The 16,739-nt window shown below is 41.1% G+C and overlaps 2 protein-coding genes across 2 annotated transcripts in view; one reads left to right on the forward strand and one right to left on the reverse strand.

The window, feature by feature from the left end:
* The window catches only part of LOC108898144 (fructose-bisphosphate aldolase A), a 108,367-nt gene extending 105,189 nt beyond the window's left edge, over positions 1-3,178 (forward strand). Inside the window, exons 5-7 of the mRNA XM_051073782.1 lie at positions 1,021-1,195; positions 1,298-1,497; positions 2,608-3,178. Of these exons, the coding sequence (XP_050929739.1) occupies positions 1,021-1,195; positions 1,298-1,497; positions 2,608-2,703 (471 nt within the window). The 3' untranslated portion in view covers positions 2,704-3,178. The remainder of the gene's footprint in view (positions 1-1,020; positions 1,196-1,297; positions 1,498-2,607) is intronic.
* Positions 3,179-4,406: 1,228 nt separating this feature from the next.
* On the reverse strand, positions 4,407-14,305 carry gps1 (G protein pathway suppressor 1). Its single transcript, XM_018698001.2, has 14 exons — positions 14,138-14,305; positions 11,437-11,529; positions 10,828-11,009; positions 9,893-10,057; positions 9,301-9,436; positions 8,992-9,069; positions 8,603-8,663; positions 8,248-8,333; positions 7,031-7,125; positions 6,831-6,936; positions 6,601-6,681; positions 6,257-6,394; positions 6,037-6,171; positions 4,407-4,848 (listed from the first exon to the last, which is right to left on the reverse strand). Exons 1-14 carry the CDS (start codon positions 14,168-14,170, stop codon positions 4,774-4,776), a joined length of 1,464 nt encoding a protein of 487 aa, XP_018553517.1. The 5' UTR covers positions 14,171-14,305; the 3' UTR covers positions 4,407-4,773.
* Positions 14,306-16,739: the final 2,434 nt, after the last annotated feature.

The raw sequence follows: 16,739 nt of genomic DNA on the forward strand, positions 1-16,739 counted from the left end.
AACCTAAGAACACCCTCTATTTATTTACAACATACCACCAGTTATTTAAGAGCTGTTTAAGAGGCATATTTATGGCAAAAAGCACTGACTGTTATTGTTTTGCATAAAAAGATGAGCTCAGCACAGGGCAGAGCTTGACACTGCTCACCCATCAAACACAGTTACGAGGGCGTTCATTGCCCTCCTTCCTCTGCACCTGTTCACTATCAGTGTTATATCAGACTAATTGTGTCTACAGCCATGCAAGTGACTCTCTGTGACTCTGACATTGGCTCAGCAGCACAAGAGATAAAGGCTAACATCAGCATGCTAACATGCTTAAAATGATAATATGGTGATGTTTAGTAGTAGCACTAATCACAAAGCACTGTGGTGGCAGTTCCTTATGACACAAAGTCAACTCTTGTCTTCCTGTAAGTTTGATTCAGCATGTGCAGATGAACTCACAGCACATTTAAGTACATGAGGTGTGTGAATGAGCACAGAGCAAAGGAGGTGACTGTGTGTAATGTGTAACTCACATTACACATTACAAAAACAGCATCTTAGAGGATAACAGAGTGATTCAGGCCATCTTATCTTCTGTCCTTGGACATTGGGTAAGGCACCAGCAGTCTGCTGTTTGCAGAGACTGAAAGTGTGTTAACAAAAGTCACAGCACAGGGTGAATTTCCATTACATTTTCCCACCTTTGAGCATTTTATGCTCACAAAACATTCAGGTTTGTGGGATCACCAGTGTGAATGAATGTGGTAATCCATCCAAAGGTTGTAGGGGTGTTTCAGACACACTGCCACCCGTCTGCTCTTTTAGCCATGTCAGCTGCTTAGGTATATGTACATACAGTATCCTAGGTTTAATGTGCATAAACCTTTCTGATACTTCCATTCAGGGGCACCAAAGAGAATCTTACATGTGACTTTACAAGCCACAGCAGTCATCCTCTGCACAGCACAATGTGTGACTGTGTTTATGAAGTGAATCTAAGGGAATAGAAACAGGTGTTCTTCTCTGTCTCAGGTGTTGGCAGCTGTCTACAAGGCACTGTCCAACCACCATGTCTATCTGGAGGGCACGCTGCTCAAACCCAACATGGTGACTGCTGGACACTCCTGCCCCAGAAAGTACAGCCCTCAAGAGATTGCCATGGCAACTGTCACTGCCCTGCGTCGCACTGTCCCCCCGGCTGTGCCAGGTGAGATGGATATATAGATACATGTACATATGGTTATCACAAGTATACTCTATTTTCTACCTCACCCTCCTGCTGTGCATTTCTCCTCGTCCCCCCCCCCAGGTGTGACCTTTCTGTCTGGTGGCCAGAGTGAGGAGGAGGCCACCATCAATCTGAACGCAATCAACCAGTGTCCCCTGCACCGGCCCTGGGCCCTCACCTTCTCCTACGGCCGGGCCCTGCAGGCCTCAGCACTGAAGGCCTGGGGAGGCAAGAAGGAGAACGGCAAGGCCTGCCAGGAGGAGTACATCAAGAGAGCTCTGGTAAGGAGGGAGGACTCATTATTAACAGCCTTTTCAACCCTACACAGCACAGACCTTTAACAGAATCCTCTCACTACTCTCTCTGGGTTGTGCATTGTGCCTCTGTACCTGTCAGACAGATGTAAGGGGCTCAGCTTCACTACTTGCTCACTGACATATATATCTACTGAAGTAAAAGTATAGATGTGTAATCACCAATATATAGAGGTCAAAGGTAAAATCACTCATTAACATGTCAGAGAATTAAATTCAATGTATACATTGAGTTATGAGAATGTTATTACTGATCCATTGATGTCTAATTTAATTCCACAGCTACTGGCTTTAGCTATAGTTTGAAAATGTATATAATACATAATACACAATAGTAAATAGTGCTTGAGATCAGTAATTAGCCATTTATAAGAAGTGAGACATTTTATGAAGAACCAACATTAACAGCCCAGTATTTTAATGTTGAGTTGGAGCTGTTGTACTGTTGGAGAGTTTCCCGTAAATTACCACTGGATCACATCTTATATTTTTATATGTATGTTACTGGTGAGATTGGGTTTTGGAGGGAAGAGAATCAGTCATAGAACCACAGGGGATGTAGCTCATTGCTATTGTGCTACATCTTTGTGTTTAGCCCATCATCTCAGCACTATAGTCTTAAAGCCAATAACAAGAGACTGGCTGCTACAGGACGACGAGGCTGGATTAGCAGCCACACAAAGCGAGCACCTGCTGTCAGGGCCAGGAACCTCAGGTTCACTACTTACCTTGAGGTCATTTGATTAATGTCAAGTGTATTTGGTTATATGCACCACTCAAGCACAGTATAAACTGAAGTGATAAGGGCATTAAGGTGGCTGCTGCATATTTACCTGATCTTTCAGCTCTGTCTTATTAAAGGGCTCCTGTGCCAAAACTACTTCTAATACCTTATTTCATCTTATATTGCGCTTACATAATGAATATCCCTTGTATAGTCTTAAATAATCTGTCATCTTAATCTGCATTGATGTGAGTCCATACTTTTTTACAGTCATACAAGAGTTCCAAGGCCATGAGCTTTTTATAAACATAATGAAATAACTAGACTAAGTTTTGCTTTGTTTTTGTCCTCAGAATAACAGCCAGGCAGCTCTGGGGAAGTATGTGTCCTCTGGAGACAAGGGAGCAGCAGCTCAGGAGTCTCTGTTTGTGGCTGACCATGCCTACTGAAGTCAGCAGAGGTTCATCCACATTCCACCGTCACTCCACTCCTTCCTATCACAACCAGGAGGCTCCACTCTCACGCACAGTCACACATACTAAACAACCATTCAACGTTATTCCATTAGTGATGAGAGCCTAATACTTCCCTGGATAGAAAAACATTCTGATTTGACAAAGATGAACACAGTACCTATAAGCCCATTCTGTCTGTTTGAGTTTTACTTTGGACTTGTAAAGTCGGTGTTACTGTATTGCTTCACTCGGTGTGTTGTCACTTTATTTTGTGTTTGAGCACTTAAACCCCAGAAAAAGAGAAGAGTTCCTCTACAGTGTTGTCCTCCTTTTGTAGCTTCATCTGCGTGCCTTCAATTCTCAACTGAACCAACTGTCGAAGGGAGACCCTGTAGAGGATTGTTCTAATGCACATGCAGTATTAGGGTGTTAACACTGGAAAGGTTCAAATTAAAAGATTCCAAAATAATGTCCTGTGTTGTTTTGATCAGTTTGTGAGTATGTATTGATCTCAGTTGTTTGTTTCATCTTTACTCTGACTGCCATACACACTGAGGGCCAGTGGTGCGCAGTGGAATAAGAGCAGCTCTGCTCTGTCCCATCTTTGTCCTCAGCTGTTTGAGCTGCTGACAGAAACAGGTTCAACTAAACCAGCATTTACAAGGATTTAAAAACCTGGACCTGATTGTTGTTAAAATGAGCTTAGATTTATTTAAAGCTTCAAAGCTAAACAAAACTTAAAATGAAGTCACCCTTTAAGGTTTACCCATACAGGTGATTCAAAGGAACTTTATAACTTTATAACACCAGTGCCCATACTGTGAACTGCTGCAGAAAGAAACCACTGGAACAATGTATATGTGTGTTTTATCAGCTGCAGTCTCAGTAGTCTTGTCACACTTTTATCACAAAAATGCAATCCAATACAAATGTAAATTATATCTCATTTAGACCCTAGAGTAACTTCTACTGCTGTATCGGTGATGTGTCAAATACATTAGCTTACATTAGTTTCAATAGGAATCAGCCTCACATGTGAGGTTCTTTTTTCGGACTCCTGGCCTCAGATGATTGAACGATTCACATTACACCTGCCACTACACTCCTCAAGCAGTATTCTCCCTGAAGGTGTTGTTGGACATGTTTGCTCATAACAACAAAATATCCAACACAGTAACAGTGAGTTGCTGTTAAAACTACATATCATTTTACAGCAGATGAATTGACTACATTTGTCAGAAAATCAGTGAGCCTCTATCTGCAGTCAAAAATGACTGAAGGCAAAAGTGACACCTTTGAAACATAATTACACAAAAGCATTAGTTTGACAAATTTGTTAGTCTTTGTTTGATTTAGTGTAAAAAAATTTGAACTTAAAAAAAAATGTTTGAAATGACTTCAGCTACAGAAATAGTTGAAGCAGGCGAGGAGGTTTAAGCTAACCCTCAGATAGTCGTCTGTAGTTGCTTTGAGGTGATTTCTACATCCACAGGTTGCAGTTTCAGCTGCAGTGTGGAGAGCAAAGAGACCACGTGATGGTATTCCAGATAATACAGCTCTAAACCTTACACTGCAGCTAAAGGCTCTGACAGAGGATCCTACCTCTTATTTGGCCCAAATCAGTAAGTTACAGCTATTACATTAATTGAAGATGTGTTACAGAAAACATAGCTAATATATAAAAAGACCAGTAAGTATATGTTTTGGTAGGTGTTTTTATTTTAAAACCTTGTATCTGTTAATGAGGCCTCCATCACGTGTAAGCAGAACAAAGTGCATCTCCTACCAGTAACTTAGAGCGTAAGTGCTGCACTTTCATCAAAAGAACATTTTCATCTTGTCCAAATCTCCACATCAGACCAACAAAAGCTTTTACTCCCCATCTCGTCTTACAGGGAGAAGAGAGATCATTTGAGAACATTAGAGTCTTTACATGGTGTTGTTTTCGTCTTTAGCTGAGAAACAGAGGGTGGGGTGGTTGGGGTTGGTGTCGATGCATGGGTGGTTCCTCCCCTCCAGTACGTCAGCAGAGTCAGTGTGCAGACCACAAGGAGGGCTTCCTCCTCACATGTTGGTGCTCATCCTGGTCTGGCTGTTGGCTGGTGTCAGTTCACCTTGGCTGCCTTCTCTGGGTGGAGACTGAGACGGAGAAGCAGTACAAGTCAGGCACTCAGTTTAATATCAGTGCTGTATCACTGAGTTCCTATTCAAAGCTGCAGAACCATCATTTGTGATCATCAATACCGTTGTTATATTAACTGGTGTATAATCAGAAATGACAAAGGAGGCCACGTGAAGATGACTGACAGTCTCTCCTTCACATGTGATTGTGTATTGTATTGTGTCAGGAACACAGCATGTTTTTTTATGCCTCGGCACCGACTCTTGTGAGCACAATATCTCAAGTAACAGCCTGAAGAAATTTCTTCAAATTTGGCATGAACACTCACTTGGACTCAAGAATGAACGGACTAGAATTAGGTGGTGGAAAGTCAAAAGGTCGGGGTCACTGAGCCTCACAAAGCACGTTTATGGCCATAATTCAAGAATTTACATGTTATTAACTGAATCTATAAATATGCAAATATTTGTTACCTCTAAAGTTTAACTACATGTCACAAAATGTCTCCTTCTTCACTCTCAAGCCTATTCTCAGTGTGTGTGTGTGTGTGTGTGTGTGTGTGTGTGTGCACAGAAGGTTTCAAGTTTCCACATCACCTGTAGGTGCACGACCTACCTTTCAACAGAAAACAAACATCATCCTGCACAGTGAAGCTCAACTTCACATTAAGTTACAATTATTGAAACACACTCTGACTGGAGGAAGACTTTCAGCATTAGAGTACCACTGTAACAGAGTTATCCTTTAATACAAATGTGTCTGTGAATGTATGGGAATTATAACACAGTGTACAGTGCATCTGCATAATACACTTAATTGTTAATGGTAATTAAAATACTATCTCAATTTTAATGCAGCCTGTGCTGTAATGTGTGACTATTAAATGTAAAGCTCCATAAACGTTGCATACATGTGTCTGTGTTCTTTTTCATTCACACAGTAGAGTTTGACATTTTTTCGGGTCAGTAGACACAGGTCTGTACGTTTCTAAGACAATCACAATCAGAGTCAAGATTAAGACCTAGAATTTGTGTTCAAACCATTGTCATACTTGGAACAGTAGTAACAAGTGAAATTCTGAGTCATGAGCGTTAATTCACTACTTTGGCAGGGTGGTTGTCTAACTGTTTAATATTCAACTGCTGCTCAGATAAATAAGTTCCAGTAAAGCCTATGATAAAGAGAAAAAAAATGTTTTTAATTACCTTGACATGGATCTGGTTGCGCAGCACAGCTGCTCGGAGGATCATGGCTTTGGCTCGTCTCTGGAACTCTTTGCCCATATGGAGCGACTTCTCAAATGTGGTGCTCCTCTGGTCCACATCCCTCGCATAGAGGATCTACCAATATGTCAGAGTGCCAGTTTGTAGTGATTCAAAGGAGGAATGACTCATTTCAACATTTTCACATGAGTGGGGTTTTCACCTTGCTATGAGAGTCGATCCGTGCGTTGATGAGCCCCTCCAGTATGAGCTGAGTGAGCTCGTCTTCCAGAGCTGCTACTGTGGTGTTGAAGGCTTGAGCCATCTTAGTCATGTCTGCTGACACATAGGGGCTGAAATACTGAACACACACACACACACACACACACACACACACACACACCACACACACACACACACACACACACACAAACACACACACACTTGTCACATGTTTGTCATGCTATTACACAGTAGTTACTTGCTCTCCAAAACTTACACTAAAGTTATTACCATTCATTTCATAGGTAGAAGATAGGAAAGTGGTGTACACAGTATCTGTCTCACCTGAATGAGGGCTCTGTTCCTGATCTGGCTGTACAGTGTCTTGACGTGCGGGGCCAGGTACATGTCCAGAAGGAGGTTATCCTGGAGGAAACACAACAGTCATACATAAGCTCTAAATGATCACATGATATACTGTCAGTGTCATGTGCTCCTGTAACCTCTGTCCAGTGACAGTCACTCCTTCATAACTACACTGTGTACAGTCTGAACACAAAGGTTTCTGCTCTAACCTTCATTTCATCCAGCAGCTTGAGACAGGACGCGTACTTGGACTCGTAGAACTTGAAGATGATGTCACGAATCTGAGGTTCCAACTCTAGAAATAACTTGAAGGAGCTGAGGACAGAAAAAGGTTATGGATACAGATTTCTGTTCATTAAATGTACTGAGACGTGTTTCACTCAGTATTTATTCAACTTCTACCTCCTACCTGCTTGAGATGACGTTACGCTGGAGCTCCTGTCTGTCAAATGTGGCCAAAGCACACAAGCCTCCATACACAGCTACATTACTAGGTGACAGAAGCTGCAGGGAACACACACACACACATCATTATTATTACCATCATAAAAGACAGTAAGGACAAAAACAAGGCAGGTAAATATCATGATTTAATGGTACGGAATTAAATACTAATGCACCCTCACATTATAAAATACAGGAAGTGGAGTGCACTGTAATTAAGAGTAGTATAATACTGAGGAACCTTGAGTATTTCTACACTTTGACACATCATACTTCTACTCCACTACATTTCAGTTTCAATGTGTTATTTAAGATTAAACCAGTGTGTGTGTGTGCGTGTGTGTGTGTGTGTGTGTGTGTGTGTGTGTGTGTCAAGGAGTCACGCACACACGCACACTGGACAGTACACTGGAGAAGTTAAAGTCCTGGCTTTCAAAGCAGTATACCAGCATGTGTTAAATAAAGCTACAAAATAGTGGGGGTCAAGTTGGGGGGGGGTGTCAATAAACTAAAAAAAAAAAAAAAAAACACACACACACACACACACACACACACAATCACTTACACATCACCTTCAACTTTGTGTTTAGGTTTGTGTCAGGCGATGTGAAGAAAATATATTTCTGGTCATGTGGGCTTTTTACTCAGTAACTCAGTAAGTTGTCACACATACATGTCCAGTGTGTTATAAACATTTTTAAATACAAAGAAGAAAATTTCTGTATGACAATTCTAAATACAATGAGACCATACTACACCTTTGTGAGTTCTGTGTTGAGCTGTGATCAGATCTATCTTATTTATCTTCTAAAGAACAGTTCACATTTTAAGTCTATCTTAAAGCAATACTAAACTGACAATGATGTACTGTCTATAGCGGAGGAATACCAGTGTAAGTCATCGGATACAAAATCCACAGTTCATCTCATTCTGTGCAAACTGCAGCTGAGGGAATATCAGGTTGACAAATTAAATGAGTATTTAACAGCCTATTTAGAACATAACTCATGGGCAGTGATGCTAACTTGACTCGGCTGACACAGACTGCTGAAACCTCATATTAGCTTCAGCTGAACTCTGGAATGCATTTTTGTATAAAATTGATCACTTGAGGAACAGATTTCTTAGGATCCAGTATGGATCTAAAATGCACCATGGTACCATTTGCTGACATCAGCTCACCTCTGGACAGTCACAGTGGTCAAAAGAAGCCTGCAGGAAGCACTTGGCAGCTGGTTTGTATTTTCGAGAGGCCAACTCTGCAAGGCCTGAAAACACCAACAAACAGCAAAGACTTAATACAAACCACTATATCTGTCAAAAAGGATACATAACTGCTCTGCTGTAGCTGTTAGTGGCAACTCTTTAAAGTCTCTTTCATATGACAGTGTGAAAAATCAGTGTATCCATATTTGACATGAGCAGCCATGGCCAACAGGCAGCAACTTCACAGCTGATCAAACACAGTTATGATGAACTAAATTCAACTTCAGGTTGTAGTGAGTGACGTTAGCATCAGAGCGTAACGCTGTCTTACCTGCAGCACACTTTAACTTGGTGAGGACTGCTTGATTTTGGCTATCTCGCTCTCCTCTTTGCTGAACATAAAGAAACAGAAATGGCATCAGCTGAAGGCGTTCATCATCGCAGTGACAAGCTCAGAGGAACCAAAAAAGCCTGGAAATAAAACTTCACCTTGTTTCCAAAAATGGTTAAATGAATAGGTTTCTCTCTCATTGTGAAACATTTATGGTCTATCTAGCAACAATACTATATAATAATAATAATAATAATAATAATAATAATAATATACTAATATCTTTTAGTTGCGTTAAAGGTCGCACAGCATATTAAACTCAGTCTGGATGCTGAAGTATATGATCAGAGTGAGACCTCTGACCTCTGCTGTGAGATGGTGGTGCTCACCTCTGCTATCTCTGGTGTGGATTCTGCCTTGTTGACGTAGCTCAGTACATGGGACCAGTTCTGGAGGTAAACACTAACCTGAGGGCACAGAGCAGAGGATTTTACTTGTTCACATACGAAGTTTGATGAGTTTGTAAACATCCTCAGCAAACTGAGGTTTGAGGACAAGTGTAATGAGTGATATGTTTACATGAAAATGAAACCAGTGAAGAATAACAATCCCTCATAACTCAAATCACTAATTATTATGTGATTACTGCCGTATGACATGAGTGCAGCAGAGCCATGTTGTTGTTCATTCTGCTGTACCTTGATGACATTCAGACACATGTTAATGACATGCTTAGCACTGGTGCAGTAATCTCTGGCTCGGGAGTAGCACTTGAGGGCGTTACTAAGGTCACCACAGTCCAGGTAATGGTCCCCCAAGTCATCATGGCCTCTCCTGGGGAGGAAGGAGAGAATGAAAGGAGGGTGAGAGGGAGATAAATTGTTTCTAACTGTAGGGGCAGAGACAGAGGGTCACTTTAAGAGAAGACTGAGCAGTGAACAGCCAGGCTCCACAAGCAGCTCCTCAGCCAAGCCAGCATAACTAACTGCAACAACCACGAACCTTGTTACACTTTACTCTACTCTATTACTACTACTTACATTTTGACGTAGACTGTGTATTTGCAATGTTGTCTTTCTCTTACCCCATCCCATTATTTACTGCTCTATGACCCCATTTTAACTGAAATCTTCAATTCTTGGCTTTACCCCATTAACATTTACTCATTTCATTACACTTTCATCTTCTTGTTAAATGGAAAATTCATGATTAGTGGGAAAAAAGTTCTACAGGTTTTCTGTAAAATCACTGATGCTAAACTTACAGACACCACAGCTTCTGTTATCATACCTGATGCTTTCTTTGATGGAGTTTCCCTTGTAGTTCTTGAGATCAGTATCCAGTTTCTCCAGTTTGAGCAGAGCCTTTTTCCTGGTGGACTCGGCCCACGCTGAGTCCAAGGGAGGAGGAACAACCCCACCTTCAGGTACTGTGTCCGGCACACCTTGTACTTCCCTAGAGATTAAAAAAAAAAAAAAAATATATATATATATATATATATATATATATATATATACTACACACACACACACAAATATATATTTCATATACAATATATACATTATACATGGATTAAATAGCAGACTAGGAGCTTATGTGCTGTTATGTTTATCAGAATGAATCATCTTCACTGTGCAGATCAACATCATGTTTGGTCTGCACACTTGAAAGTTAAGATGTCACAATACCAACCCTACTGTGTGTGCTTGGGGAACTGGGATGTCCATTCCTTAAAGACTGCCATGTGACTGGTTAGAAACAGGTTAATTTCTGTGATGTGATTGGTTGTTAGTACCTTGTCAAACAATGTATCCTATTGACTGCCGTTTCAATATGGAGGCTTTTAATTGCAGAGCTCATACAACATAGGTTTCCCTGTGTGAAATCGTAATATGGCCAAGAACAAAATCCACATCGCAGGAGCTGGAACATCCCATTATCCATTATAAATGAAGCACTGTGGTGGTACGGAGATACCCCAGCCAACAAATCATATACTCCGCATGTAAGGGGACGTGTTTGTTTGGCACAGAGCCCAGTAAAAACGACATCATCATTTTCATATGATGATATGCTATACGTTAAGTTACAGATTTTTAAGCTCCTGTAAGATTCAAAGTGTCAAAGTTAACCTGAAAGCTAATAACATAATCTAACATAACCTGGTTCTCAAAGCTGATCTCTCCAAAAACAAGATCCTGATGCCAGGGGATCATTAACTATACCGTGTGGCCTCAGTGAGTTTGCGGTGGATCTCTTCATAAGTGTCGACATTGAAGGTTCTCTGGACAAAGGTGAGGGCCATCTTCAGGGCCTCCACTCGGAGCTGAGGGCAATGCTCAGCAATGAACTGAAGCCTCTCAATGCGCATTAATCCACTGTAGCTGGTTGCATACTGCTCCAGGTCCTACACAGGATGAGGGACGGGTGAGAGTTCTCATTAAAACAATGCCAACAGCTGCTCCTGTAAAATGTTCAGGTGACATTATGTTAGGGCATTCAGAACTGGAGATGAGAACATCGCAGTAGATGTTTCCCCTCACAGTTGGTAACTTTGAGACAGACTCTGAAGGTTTACAGCCTCTCATGTTTTTCTCCTGCACTGCAGTGATGCAGCTGGGGAAAAAATGCAGTGATTCGACTGACAAAATGTGAGATCACTCAGAGGATTCTCATCTTCTGATTTAAATCATCAGTGATTTAAATCTTTTAACAACAGGGCTTTACATCACTGCCACAAAGGTATCACACAAATAATTACTCTATATGGACAAACCGTTACACCATTAGTGTTTAAGTAAGTATGTGGGTATGAAAGTCTGTCAGGTCAGTACCAGTGTCGGGTTCTCCACTATGTAGTTGGTATCTGGCGCATTCTGCTGGTCCTCCTGGGGGTCTGCATCAATCTGCATAGGCTCCACAGACCCCTGAGAGAAACACACCAGGCACAGAGTTTGCACACTGCAAGATCTGGACAACATCCAGCTTCATGACATCAAAATAAAATTGCAGCAAACAGCACTGTAATAAGAGGGCTCATAGATTTAGTAAGCATTGAGAAGATGACTTATGTCAGTTTTCCAATAAACAAATTTATTTGTTATGATGCTGTGAGATGGAATGATGAAGAGTTTAGAGCAGCTGATGCTGCTTGTTAACCTGAACAAGGCTTCACTGAGCCTAACATCTGCCATCCTGGATCCCCTGTACCATGGACTGGCTCAGGTAACTCTGGGTTTTCCTATCCAGCTAAGAGTGTGTTCATGTGACAGAGGTGGGGTTGTTAATTACAAGCAACGTCTTCAGAATGAATGAAGTGCCAAATATGAGGTGAGGTGAAACTGTGATATATCTGTCAGTAAGTCTGCTTACAGCCACAGCAGAAAGGGACATTCAACAAGGTGAAATAGAAAGAATAGTGTCACTTAACTAGAATATAATAATTATCATCACAAAGTCTCCTCATGTCACTGAGCTGCAGTGATGGAAGAATAGACTAAAAGCATCAGCACTGTTAGAACTGAAGGGATCATTAAACACAATTAAAATGCAGCTGGATTGGTCAATATGTTTTTATTTACTGAGTGTTTCTGTTTGTTAGAAGCTCTGTTTTAAAATGGCAATGAACACATGCAAGGCTTAGAACAGCAGTGTGATTCTACTGAGGTATAAAAATATCTGTTACATATTATATTATATATCTATATAAATATCTTCATTATTTGTGGCTTTATTGTAAACTTATTTATGTCTATGTCAGGATTCTGTAAGAACGGTGGCTCAGTCTTTCAAGAGATGTGACAGGTTAGTGGTCAGGTGGCTAGCAAGTTTTGATCTGACCCTCTGAAGTTAACCTGGTCAGGAGCAGGTGAGTCACGCAGCATTAGTTACCATGGTGATCTGCACCAGTTAAAGTAAGCCAGCTTCATGACATCAGAACACCTGAGATATGTCCAAAGAGTGCAGGCTAACCCCTCAATCTCTCTTTGTAGTACAGGCTCCAGGTGCCTGATCTTGCAACATGCCACAAACGTCACTGTATCACTTTACCCTCCACAGAAGTTTTGAACAGTAGATTTTAAATTAATAGTGTTCACGGGATTTACACATAAAACAAAATGAATTTCAATGTAATTAACTGTTTTCTGCCATTACTGAATAACTGTCGGGACCTCAGTGCAATTATGAAAACAGCTTCAGAAGCTGGCTTGCATCGCTAAGCATTTCTGTACTGGTGAATGGTGATGTAGAAATTACACTACTCACAATAAGTTAGGGATATTGTGACTCAGTGGATGTCATACATACACTTCAGAGATTTCTGGGATAGGGAGGCAATTGTATTGGGGTAATAGACACACCTCATTTTGTGTTTTCCACGTAATGGTCTCACTGCCTTACATATTGGGGCACTCATGTAAATAACAATATCACTAACTTATTGTGAGTAGTGTAGTTGTACTGAAAACATTGACCTGTTCAATGGTGTGCAGTATGTATGCTAATCTAACAATGAACAACAATCATTCACAGCAGGTCATTTGACTTGTTCTAAACAGAATGTGTGGTTGGCATTATGAAAGGTAAAACATTAATGCTGGATTCCTAAAGGGACGTTAGCATTGAGTTAGCTATGTTAGCATTTTAACACGCTAACAGGCTGGTGAAGTGGAAGGTAGCGTTACATTCAGACATTGGTTACAAGCTTTGAAATATCGCTACCTTTGGTAAGAGAAGCTTCTTGCTAAAGCACTATTAATGGCTACACATATGGCAATACCAGCTGTTAATTAGATATGACAGACTGCAACAACAGGAAGTTAGCTTAGCAGTGCTATCTTTCTTTAGCTGCAGGATACAATGATAAACACAAATCGTTCTTCAGTCCACGCTGTTTTAGGCAGCGACTGAAGAATACAGTTAACGATGTGTTTACTTCTGTAACAGCTAACTAAAAGCGTTTGTTGTTCCGCCAAGGTATGTTACCATTACAGCAACGCCGTTACCGTCACTGTTGATGTTATTAGCCAAAGGAGGCCTTCAACCAGTTGTTAGCCTTCATTTCCAGACTCCATTAAAACAATTTGTCCGTTTCAAACGCTTTGTGCATTTGATGCAACACAATATGCAACACAAATTTTGAGGGACATTGCTAAATTCGACATAATTCAATGGTCCAAGCAGTGATTATCTCAACAAATATCTCATCCAGTAGCTACTGCTTCGTTTTCTTTCACTACGATGCACTGTATCTAAGGTATGAAGGAAACTACAGCAGGCAAATTTAGCCTATTTTAAAACTACACTTTTAAGGCAATCCTCAAATTATTTATATGCGTAATATAAAATTACAAACTAATGATGCTGTGTGCTCTTAAATCGCGTTATTTAACCATGACAGCTGTTGTTTCTATAGCTAAACCTAGCTAACTGACAGCTAGCTAAGGTTACTCCACTGGTACTGAGGATACATGTTCAGCTTCCAGCAATCTTCGCTGGTTGAAAATGACATAAACAGTGGTGGCTAAGACTTACCTGAAAGTTAAACACTTGCACAGGCAAAGGCATCTTATTTTTGACTGACTTCGGTGTCGTTACCGTTAAGGGGAAAATATAGCATAAAGATATTATGTGCGGCGTGCGCACCAGCAGCCGAACTTGGGTGGGTTGGGTCTGACTAGATCCAAGTCTGAGGGAAGGCACTTGTCTACGGGTCGCGGGAGGGCGCAGTGTTATGGAATCAAGTGCACTGAGACGCGAGTTGTTGGATCTCCATTTAACACTCGAAACCCCTACTTTCTCTTCAGAGTTTTTCTATGATGAAATAGTATCAGGAATACTTTGCCAGTTTTTCCTTAGTTATTTGACAGAAAAACTGAACTTCTGGATATGTCAAATTCAGGCTAAGCACAAAATAGACATACCAAAAGTCCTCAAACATTTTGACACAGGGACACTCTTAACAGGCATGACTCTGTGATTAGGTAACGAAGCATCGACCACCTTAAGGTGCTATTGTGTCAGCTATGATTTAACCACTTGCAGGTGGTCTGGCCTGACCTGTAATTCACTGCACTGACAGTGACAGTACAATAACGGGAACCTGTTGGACACAGGTTCCATTCTAGGCTTTGTCTTTTCAGTGTAAAGCCTGTGAACACTGTATTTTCTTTAGAGTACCACAGCTAAGGCTTCACAACATTAGGATGTTTGTCAACCCTCAGGCTGCTTGAAGTGATTGCAATGGATTTTACCATGTTGTAACCATCGTCAGATGGGTGGAGAATGCTTTCTCACAGATGTGTTCTCCGATCCATCTAAAATATTGAATTCATCTATATGGGGTCCCCTCCAGGTTGCAGTCAGACTAGTGTAAGGGCTGATGTTGTCTAGTGTCTGTGAGGGTCCTATGGCATGGGAAAGAATCAGACATCTGCATATCTTACTGCTCATACAGCTGGCTCTACTGTGAGCAGAAGAGAGGGTGGGTAGAGTAGGTTATCATCCTGAGTGGGTGTATGCTTCTGATACCACTGAACATCCAATACCAGCTACTCTCCATATTTCTTTTGGGTATTGTCTGGGAGGGCCCTGGTGGTCCCACTGGATATTTAGCTGGGGCAGGACAGGGATGATTTTCAGGGTAATGTGTATGAATGGGTTGAGGAGCAGCAACTTTTTAAACATATTTTTTCCTGCTGGTAGTCTTGTAGTAGGTTGTGAGTCTTTCATGGGATCACAGCTATATGTACAGCCAGTCACTGTTGAACATGCAACCACAAAACCAGAGATGGCCACAATAAAGAAGAAATATAGACCTAAATATCCACACACAGGATTAGAAACACACTCACTACCAATGAGCTGCATGTCAGTCACTTGGGAGGGAACATCCATAGCCTAACTTAAAAAGTAAAAGTAACACCAGTTAAAAATCACATATTTGCTGACCTCCAGTGGTTAAAGTGAACACAGCATAACTCTTAGACTGAAACCTTCAGCTGAGGTCAGTCAAACAGTGTTTTTAAGCCTGGCATTAATTACTCCTCACTCTTTCCTTTTATTTCTTCTATTTTATATTCTAAGCATGTGTACCAGCATAATAAAAATTCACCCACACTGTGTCTGTAGTTGGTGCCTTAGTGACGTTAACAAAAGATAGGAAATCTGGAGTCCAGTCAATGAAATCAGATTGGAAGTGTGGGTTAGAGCTACTCTGACTTATACAAAACACACTCAGACATTTTGAGGTTTGGTTGCATGGAGCACAGTGTCCATGACAGGACACCACAGAGGGAGAAACTGTTCTCCCCAAAAAACATCACTCCACATCTGAAGTTGATGCTCCACAGCACTACTGAGAAAATCTTTTGGAAAGTGCTGAGACTAAGGTTGAATTGTGTTGGAAGAACATGCAGCACTGTGTATGGTGTTAAAAGGACTCTGCATACCAACATGAAGAGCTGCTCACATCAGACCTCCTGAGAATATGACTGAGCTGGAGCAGTTCTGCAGGAAGAATGGTCCAAACCTCCTCCTGAACATTGTGTAGGTCTGACCCACAGCTACTGGAAGAGCTCATTGAGTCATTCCTGCCAAAGGAAGTTAAACCAGTTATTAATTCCGAGAGTTCACCGACTTTTTCCACCATCACTGTGAATGTTTAATGAATGTGTTCAATACAGACACAAAAGATTAGTATTGTGTGATATTAGCTTAAGCACATTTGTGTTTGTCTGTATTTGGGACTTAGATAAAGATCAGATCACACTTCATGATCAATAAATACAGAAAAACACATCATTCCAAAGAGTTCACTGACTTTTCCTTGCCACAGTATAGTATATGGGTCAAGTCCATGACATCAGTAAAGATCTGTGTGAAACACCGACCATCTTAATCTCCCTCCCTCCCTCTCTCTCTCTCTCTCCCGCTCCCTCACACACACACACCCCCCCACCCCTCTCCTATCCTGTGGATGCTGACCAGGCACTTTGCTATCCTCTGCTGCACGTCACAGCTCACAATCCCCATTATTAATGCTATTAATAGCCAATAAGCTATCAATGGTTCATTTTACTCACATGGGACTTCCAACTAGTACAACTTCAACATCTGTGGTGACTGAAGTATTCAG

The sequence above is a fragment of the Lates calcarifer genome, linkage group LG11, assembly GCF_001640805.2.
Source record: "Lates calcarifer isolate ASB-BC8 linkage group LG11, TLL_Latcal_v3, whole genome shotgun sequence".
In the NCBI taxonomy this organism is placed as follows: Eukaryota; Metazoa; Chordata; class Actinopteri; family Centropomidae; genus Lates; species Lates calcarifer.